Source organism: Agrilus planipennis, unplaced genomic scaffold (genome assembly GCF_000699045.2).
Source record: "Agrilus planipennis isolate EAB-ADULT unplaced genomic scaffold, Apla_2.0 scaffold43, whole genome shotgun sequence".
Taxonomy (NCBI): domain Eukaryota; kingdom Metazoa; phylum Arthropoda; class Insecta; order Coleoptera; family Buprestidae; genus Agrilus; species Agrilus planipennis.
The window spans coordinates 1,685,125-1,694,877 of record NW_020438914.1 but is presented as its reverse complement, the minus strand read 5'-3'; the positions used below and the strand labels follow the sequence as shown (position 1 = coordinate 1,694,877).

Below are 9,753 nucleotides of genomic sequence, written 5' to 3'. Positions count from 1 at the left end.
TTTTTTTTGTTTTAAATGGAAATTGAAAAAAAAAACAAAAATAAAATTAACAAATTTAATAACAAAGTATAAATGCAGTAATAAATATAATTAGCACAATATACGAGTAAATAGCAAACATCAATTAATTAAAATATAGATACTAATACAGGTATATTTGTATGAACAAAGAAATTGTTCTTTACCTAATTTAGTACTGCTTCCTGCTTCTACAGGGGGTGCTAACGATTCAGAAACTGCAGAAATACTAGCTTCTGTATTGTCCATTGTGAGTGTACTTTCTATAACAAATAATTATATATGTTTTGGATATTTGAAACTGTTATCCGCATAACTACCTGCAGTTAAAACAATTCTTCTTTTCCCGTCATATGTTTTCACTGGATGCAGTACTTTTTCATATTTTAATGGGACAATTCCGTCTGCTTCTATTCCTCTACCAGAAGAAGTTCTACAAAACATTTTTTTTTAGAACTTAAGTTTCACAACAACAAATTACAATACCTGCCACTTTCGTTGGAACCGCTGTTACTTCAGGAAAATGGAAAGCAGCATCTTGACCTTTAACTCCAGCAGGAACTGTATAATCTAGGTAGAACATTTCAAATTAATTTGACCCCGTAATTGTGTAGACTGTACATCACGGTTTTTCTGTGTTGGACAGAAAACATCCTTTCTTTACTTATTGTAAAGCATGATTGAAGTACTTAATATATTACTTACTTTCAGGATAGGTAAAAGTACTTCTCACAAAAATTTTAAAATATTACAAGTTATGAAACTACTCACTATTGCTCAATAACGCCACAACTACTGGGGAATTCTTCCAATAATCGTAACCGCCGTCGCGTCATCTGTTGTCGTTTCAGTAAAATGTATGTCGCCTAGTATGTCGATTTTGGTAATTTAAAAAATTTAAAAACTTACGTGGGGTAAACTTAGATGTCGCTCGCGCTCGACATTTAATACCCTTACTATATGTTTAAAGGCGACGCACGCTAAAAACCGCAAGACTCCATACCTTTTGCGCAGGCGCGAAATTGACTCCTGTGAAGAATGTCTATGAGAATCGTTTTGCTGCCCTTCTTCATATTTTTAAATCGTTCTAACCTCTAACTACATTTTTAACCGTCAATTCAATTCATGTTTAATCGTGTATGCTGATTTATTTCATTCATTTTTGGATTTCCTTCATCTGCAGAATTGTGCACATGCAACAGTGTTTAATCTACGCATTAAACAAAGACTCATAATCATTGTTAAAAAAGCGCATTTATTCTGCTTTCTTAAAACAATTACTTATTTTTGTGTTTAGTTTATAAGTGGTGCTGGTGTAAATAGTGTCGAACAATTTAATGTATTTCTTTATATTATTAGGCAGACGTTTTTACGTTATATCTGTTATATTATATTAATCATTTTCAAAATCAGAAAAATATAAATAACAAAGAAGTACATCAAGACCGTGAAACGCAATTGAAGATAGCAATGCAAACGTATCGCATTGCAATGAATCAACTGGATGATGAAGCCTTTCAAGTAGCACTCAAGGAATTTGGAAAGCATACAGAAAAAGTTCAAAAACAAAGTAGAAATTTAAGAAAACGTAAAATGGCTAAACAGGAGTATTTCCTATCTAAGAAAAAATAAAGTACGTATGTAATCTAATCCCAAACATGAGTTTTTCTAAACATTAAATGAGAAACCTTGATTAAAAGTTTTTTTATTTTTCTAGATGATAAAGTTAACGAAAGCAGAAAGGAGTACATTAGGATTCAAATGTACAAAACCATTTTGTATGTACTCTTCAGAAAGACTTAATCTAATCGAAACAGTTGTACTTTGTATTTTAATAAAAACCTTCGAAAAAGTTTAAAGTGAGAATTGTTTCTTCGTTTTTTGTGATGTTTTAGCTTTGTTTCATAGAAACCTGTCCATAATTACAATAAATTTAATAATTAATTAAACATGTTTGTTATGTATTTATTTTGCATTATAAATTTGTTGAAATAATTTTTTATTTTTTATTTTATTTTCCATTCATATTAATAAAGAATGCATTTACATTGTATATGAGTATCATTTTTCTGCCTACGTTATCAATTATTAGTAGATTACTGCCCAGTTTATTTCTACTCCTCAGATCAGAACGTTTGAGATCGTTTGTTTGAATTCGAATAAAAAGGAGGCAAGAGCAAAATTATAGACATGATTCAAAATTATTTCGCGCCTGCGCAAGAGCTACGGAGTCTTGCGGTTTTTAGCGTCGCCTCATGTCGACGATGACGTTACGTCAAATAGTTATCTAGTCCTCTGTGTCAGAATTGCTTATCTTACACTACTCAAAACTCTTCAAAAACCAAGAATAATATCATTAATTGGGCTTACAAATTTCTTGATATTCGCCCCAAAGTACACATTTTTTATCTGCCCATTCAATGATTCAGTCGCGTATGAATTAGGACCCTTAACTTTGGACACCTTATACGGTCCATCAAACATTAAAAACAATTTATGAATTCCGTAATCAAATGATTCGTTCGTATTAGAACCAATTCTCCAGGTTTAAAAACTACTAGTTTCACTTTTGAGTCATAACGCCTTTTCCTATTTCAGCTTTGGAGATAAGAGTTTCATAAGCTATTTCGCGACGAGATATACGATTGTACTGGAGGTCTACGGGAAAATTTATATCTTTCAAGATTGGGTTTTCATGTTCTTTATCAAAATGCAATTCAATGGGAGTGAACCTCGTACTCTGATAAATGGTATTATTCAGCAAAATCTCTATTTTATCTAACCAATAGGCCCATTTAGTATGCTTATCATGACAATATGCCCGCAACAATCGACCGACTTATCCATTATATCTTTCGGTTGGGTTACCTTGAGGGTGGTAATAAGAGGTAAATGTAACGCGACAACCTTCACCTTCCAAACTTCCACGCCATTTGTTTGAACAAAACTGCGTTCTTTTGTGCGATAGAACCACTGCGGCCTTCCCATATTTACTAAAATCATTAATGAGCTTGTTTAAAATAATGGTGGTGGTGGCCCTTCTTAATACATTTAATGAATTTTAAAAAACCATCTACAATAACTAATAAATCGGTTACGCCTTCTCGTGGCAAAGGTCCCATGAAATCAAGACAAATCAATTTCATTTGGCTTAACCAAAAGAGAAAATGTTTTCCCGAAAAAACATGTAGTTAATACCCTCCGAAGCTTATTCCCTATATTTAAGCACGAAAAGTTTAGCTCCGTGGGATGAGTTCAAAACCCCGATCACACGCACGTTAGACGAGTACACTTTAAACGTGTGTAGTAACAATTGAATTTTACACGTTATACGTGTAGCTTGATCTTATCTATAAACAATATTCCAATCAATCGGTAATTAAATTCTTTATTAATTTATATACATACAAAAAAGGATTTGCTCCCACATTGAAACATAGTTCTATCCTTATCTGTAAAGTGTTTCAATTAATAAGTAGTTAATTTAATACATTATTAATTTATATACACATAACAAAGGCTTCCCCCTTACGTTCAAGAATATAATTGTACTTTTATCTATAAACAATGTTTCAATTAATCGACAGTTAATTCAATTCTTTATTAATTTATATACATATAAAAGAGTTTCCTCCCATCAAACATTTAATTCTATGATAAGGAACAGCATATTTCAAGCCAATATAAGGGTTTTAAAATGTTCCTATATTAAGCTTCCAAAGAAACTAGAAAATATTTTTTTTTAACTTACCGATTTGAATCGTCAAAAGACTTAATACGTATCATCATCTACATAGTATGCAAAGGAGTGTGCAGTAAAAATTTGAAGCCAATTGGAAAATATTTTTTTCAAAATACCACCCCAATACAATTTATATAACTATGGACTAAAGATGCAATATATTTGATTTATGATTATTTCATTCTTATAGTCACCTATGGAATTTACAAAACTTTAATAATGTAAAATTTCTACTTTTAAGTGTTTTCATTAGTATGGATAGTTACATGATTCTGTAAATTGCGCTCATAAATAAAAATTTTTTCACAGTATCTACACTTGTAAGTTTCACCTGGTCCTGTATGTGTTTTAATATGTGCATTTAAATCTGCCCTTGATGTAAAACTGATTTTACAAATACTACATTTGTGTTTCCACTCACCAGTATGAAGGTTTCGATGATATTTTAAGTTCTTTTTGTGAATAAATGATTTGTCACATACATTACATTTAAATGGTCTTTCTCCTGTATGAACCTTTTTATGACCCATGTATGTTTGTTTATGCATGAAAGATTTTTGACAAATATCACATGAATATGGTCTTGGTCTCTCCATTACATGTACCTTCAAATGTGTAATTAATTCTCTTTTCCTCACAAATGCTTTGGTACAAAATGTACATCTATGTGTTGGCTGACTATTATGAAGCTTAATATGCTCTTTTAAATTTCTTTTATGTTTAAAACATTTTCCACAGATATTACACATAAAGGGCCGATCAGCAGTATGAATATTTTGATGTACTTTAACATCCGATTTACGTTGAAAACTTTTATTACAAATGTTACACTGAAAAATTTTATTACTGTTATGTAGTTTCATATGATGACGTAAACTATCTTTTTGTTTGTAGACTCGATTACATATGTAGCATTCATATGAAACAGGCTTTTGAATGTGTATTTTCATATGTCTTCTTAACTGTACATTTTGATGAAATTTTTCTTTACATTCTTGGCACTCGAAAAGATCTGATGAATGAGTCTTCATATGATCTTTTAGTGTAGAAATACGTCTTAGAATTTTCCCGCAAACATTACATATATGAATGGCTTTAGTTTTAGAATGTACAACAATATGTTTATCTCGATCAGCCCTTCTTCTGAAATTACGTTGGCAAATATTACATTCAAAAGGCTTCTCTATAATGGCGTTATCTGAATAAGCATACAGCATATTCATACCAGATACAAAATTTTCATCTAAATTACTTGAGGTTGAATCATCCTCTTCTTGTTTTACCAACACATAATCGGGATCCATTTCGGCAAAAGCCATGTCTTCATTTTGACATGAATCGAAAAATTTTGTGGTAAGTGAATCTTCCTCTTTTTTTATGTTAGTAGTTAACAATTCCGTTTGACTTGTAGAAGCCATTTGCGAAAAGTAAATTTAATAAAGACCATAAGATTCAAATAAAATTTCGTTAGAAAGCAATATTATTTAATTTCTACTAATGTTAATTCCGTAGGTTTGTTACTTATATTTTCATGTTTTACATTTGAGAACAAATCAATAACCTAATAACTTACGCTAGTAACCATAGACAAAACTAATAACTGTCGTCATAGATTAAAGAAAAATATATACTGTCAGGTGGAAATCTTGATTTTTGTAGAGCTAGTAGATAAACAGAGTAGCGCAATCGTTTGAACCACAGATAGAGATAAATAATAGTTAAGAGTTAAATCAGTTGTGGTTAGTTGGGGTACGACCTTGTGCGCGTGCAAGGGATAGGTTTCCATAATTGTAGGAAATAATAATAAATGATCTTACACGAACACTACAAACTTTATTCTAATTTAACAATTAACAAGCGAGAGAATATAGCTGTTAAATGGCGGATCAACTAGTTGTAGACTATATCGATTATATTTTACGCGCCACGTTTTAAGACTCCAGAGTGACTAAGACCATAGACTAGTGAAGATTTGAAAGCCCGCGACAACCAACGTCAAAGAAGTTAGATGTTCTATGACCATAGACATAACATGATACACTACAGCCTAGACTAGGTAAATAGATGTAAAACTCTCGAGATTTGGACGATAGTAGTGACATCTAAGTTTACCCCACATTAGTAGACGACACTTGGAATATATATATAAATGGTATTGGCAAAGAAAACTTCGAATTTCACTGCCATCTATACATCACACTATGAAGCGTAACCAAAGGCGCGCATTTCAAAATTACACCAAATTTTATTTTTTTTTGTTTTAAATGGAAATTGAAAAAAAAAACCAAAAATAAAATTAACAAATTTAATAACAAAGTATAAATGCAGTAATAAATATAATTAATACAATATACGAGTAAATAGCAAACATCAATTAATTAAAATATAGATACTAATACAGGTATATTTGTATGAACAAAGAAATTGTTCTTTACCTAATTTAGTACTGCTTCCTGCTTCTACAGGGGGTGCTAACGATTCAGAAACTGCAGAAATACTAGCTTCTGTATTGTCCATTGTGAGTGTACTTTCTATAACAAATAATTATATATGTTTTGGATATTTGAAACTGTTATCTGCATAACTACCTGCAGTTGAAACAATTCTTCTTTTCCCGTCATATGTTTTCACTGGATGCAGTACTTTTTCATCTTTTAATGGGGCAATTCCGTCTGCTTCTATTCCTCTACCAGAAGAAGTTCTACAAAACATTTTTTTTTAGAACTTAAGTTTCACAACAACAAATTACAATACCTGCCACTTTCGTTGAAACCGCTGTTACTTCAGGAAAATGGAAAGCGGCTTCTTGACCTTTAACTCCTGCAGGAGCTGTATAATCTATTTCAAATTAATTTGACCCCGTAATAGTGTAGACTGTACATCACGGTTTTTCTGTGTTGGGCAGAAAACATCCTTTCTTTACTTATTGTAAAGCATGATTGAAGTACTTAATATATTACTTACTTTCAGGATAGGTAAAAGTACTTTTCACAAAAATTTTAAAATATTACAAGTTGTGAAACTACTCACTATTGCTCAATAACGCCACAACTACTGGGGAATTCCTCCGATAATCGCAACCGCCGTCGCATCATCTGTTGTCGTTTCAGTAAAATGTATGTCGCCTAGTATGTCGGTAATGTCGATTTTGGTAATTTAAAAAATTTAAAAACTTACGTGGGGTAAACTTAGGTGTCGCTCGCGCTCGACATTTCATACCCTGCACTACAGTACTCCCCCTCCAGTGGGAAAACCCACGAAACAAATAATATGTAGCAAACAATGAAACAGTACAAAGATAAGTATAAACGTGCGAAAAGGTGAAATTACAAAAATAAGTGTTGTTTATAAAGTAATTGAGTAATTTATTAACATTAACTACAAGCAAAAAACCAGGAAACACAAAACATAAAAACATAGAAATCTAACTTAGAACTTACTTACTAACGCTCACAGTATAGTACAGTGTTACCAAACAATATAAAAATAACTATTATTGCATTTCATGCCAACAATAAGTTATATGCAAATCGTAAAAATAACATTGGGTAAGTATAAAGTTAACATTGTTTAGTTACTTAAATCGTACACATTTATTGTTTGATTGTAGCACTTCAATTTTCGCATAAGAGTGATCGTGCGAAATGGGATTATCATTCAACAGGAATGCAGGTTTGAGACGATCTAGAGAAATGTTGGTGTCACTACCGTTAATGTGCACAGTGAAATATTTTTCAGAACGGTTCACTACACGATACGGGCCATCGAACGGTGGTTGGAGAGGTTTTTTTACCGAATCACGACGCACAAACACATGTGAACTGAGCGTTTGTACACGAAACTGCCTCTTCGTACGAAATCGGATCTTCAATAGCTGTAAAGAAACTCATATCTGTATTCATTATGTAATCATTTGTCCAAATCGGTCTTCTTGTTTCCCTTCTACTTCTTTCTATCTGTCGATTTTCTTCTATATCATTATCATCTTCATCCGATAAGTTGCTTATATTATCTACATGATTTCTCATCTCAGCTGCCACCTCTAAATTATCCTGTTCTTGTTCATTCTCTTCTCTCTCTAAGTCTAACGAAACTATTTGTTCTTTTTCTTCTGTGTTATCCTCATTCTTCAGTATTGATTCTTCAGGTATAAAAATCACATCTCTGTGTATTTCTACGCTATTTTTATTAGGAAAATAAATCCTATATCCTTTCACAGTCTCACTATAACCGACAAACAATCCAATTTTATTTTTTGGATCAAGTTTTAATCTTTTTTCTTTAGGTATATGTACAGATACCCTTAGCCCAAATTCTTTAAAAAAATGTATTTTACACTCTTTTCCGTACCAAAGTTTATATGGAGTTTGATCTTTTTGAGGACAGCTGCCAATTCTGTTTAAAATGAAAACAGCTGAATTAACAGCTTCGGCCCATAGCATTTTATTCAAATGTTTACTATGTAATAATGTTCTAGCTGCCTCCACTAATGTCCTCATCTCCCTTTCTGCTCTTCCATTCTGTTCAGGAGTAAAAATACATGACCTTTCATGGCGTATTCCTTTTTGTTCTGTCATGGCTGTCAGTTCCTTGTTTATAAACTCTAACCCGTTATCAGTACGTAAAGTTAATACTTTGTTTCCCGTTTGATTTTTCACCAATTGAATAAAACTCTCTATCTTTTCTTTTGTTTCCGATTTATTCTTTATAAAATAAACAAATCTGTAGCCAGAAAAATCATCTTTCAACATAAGAAAATATTTTGCCTCTCCTAAGAATGGCACTTCAAAGGGACCACACAGATCACTATGTATTAATTCGCCTGTTTTCTTTGCCCTTGATTTACTTGATGGGAACGGTAGTCTGTGTTGTTTCCCTGCTAAAGCAATCCTCACAAAAATAATTTTTTTCTTTATAATTTACATTATGTTTTCTCAAAATCTTCTTAACTTGATTAAAATTTACATGAGCAAACTTTCTGTGCCATACTGATAAAGTTTCTGCTATGTTACACTGTAATATTTCAATATTTTTAAAATTCATCTTAAATAGTCTCCCTTCTCTGTTTGCTACTGCCCTTATCATTCCATTTTTGTCTAAAAATTCACACCTTTCTTTATTGGAATGCATTTCAAATCCTTTATCTAATGCTTTACTCAACGAAAAAAGATTCACATCTAGATCTGGGACAAACAATTCGTTATTTAAATCTGTTTTAAGCCATTCTTTTCCATTCCATTCTTCTACCTTTACTTTACCTATGCCTTTCACTGTCAATAGTGACCCATTTCCCACTTTCACTTGCCTGTTATATTCTAACTCGGTCAATTCAAAAAACTTTTCTAAATTGGAACACATGTGATCAGTGGCTCCACTGTCTAACCACCATTCGTTTTTGATAAACTGAGACTGCCCAACCAAAGCATTGAAATTTGTGCATTTTGTTACACTTGATACTCCAACAAATGCTTGTGTTGAATTCGTTGATGGCTTTTTGTCATTTTTATTACCCTCTGTGTCTTTTTTCTTCTTAAACCAGCAATCTTTCATAACATGACCATCTTTCCTACAATAGTAACACGTTTTCCTGCCTTCGTTTGGTTTTAATTGCGGACAGTTTCTTTTTATATGCCCCATTTTATCACATTGAAAACATTTCATTGATTTCTGTTCATGACTACTTTTACTTCTCATACTTAAAGCTGTCACCTGCTCTTTGTTTTTAGTTCTTTCTTCTTCTATCATCAATCGAGACATAAGTTCAGTTAGAGTTTGGTTATGATTTGGTGTTGACTCCCAAGCGGAAATAAAATGCCTTAAATGTTCTGGCAGCGACATTAAAACTTTAGTTATTACCATCTTGTCACTAATTTCTTCACCCATTTGTTTCAAGTTACTTTGGATTTCTTCTATTTCAGAAATGAATTCAGCCACTTTGCTTTCTTTGTATTCTAACCTGAAAAACTTCTGTTGTAATAAGTGTACGCTAACTT

General features: G+C 32.1%; 2 protein-coding genes and 1 long non-coding RNA gene across 7 annotated transcripts in view; 1 reads left to right on the top strand and 2 right to left on the bottom strand.

The window, feature by feature from the left end:
- Positions 1-3,617: 3,617 nt before the first annotated feature.
- Positions 3,618-5,468, bottom strand: LOC112904168 (zinc finger protein OZF-like). Its single transcript, XM_025973565.1, has one exon. It carries the CDS (start codon positions 5,176-5,178, stop codon positions 3,997-3,999), a length of 1,182 nt encoding a protein of 393 aa, XP_025829350.1. The 5' UTR covers positions 5,179-5,468; the 3' UTR covers positions 3,618-3,996.
- An 813-nt stretch (positions 5,469-6,281) lies between these two features.
- Positions 6,282-6,987, bottom strand: LOC112904170. 2 transcript variants are annotated; one of them, XR_003230932.1, is made up of 4 exons: positions 6,725-6,987; positions 6,515-6,652; positions 6,349-6,461; positions 6,282-6,291 (listed from the first exon to the last, which is right to left on the bottom strand). It is a non-coding gene; the product is annotated as an uncharacterized LOC112904170 (long non-coding RNA). The 2 variants fall into 2 exon arrangements; XR_003230933.1 differs by having other exon boundaries at positions 6,791-6,985.
- Positions 6,988-7,237: 250 nt separating this feature from the next.
- Positions 7,238-9,753, top strand: part of LOC112904169 — a 4,825-nt gene continuing 2,309 nt past the window's right edge. Inside the window, exons 1-3 of one of the 4 annotated variants that reach the window (XM_025973575.1) lie at positions 7,238-7,308; positions 7,371-7,432; positions 7,499-7,574. In XM_025973575.1, coding sequence (XP_025829360.1) covers positions 7,405-7,432; positions 7,499-7,574 — 104 coding nt within the window. In that variant the 5' untranslated portion in view covers positions 7,238-7,308; positions 7,371-7,404. Of the gene's footprint in view, positions 7,575-9,753 lie in introns of all 4 variants that reach the window. The other 3 variants (XM_025973571.1, XM_025973573.1, XM_025973566.1) reach the window with 3 other exon arrangements.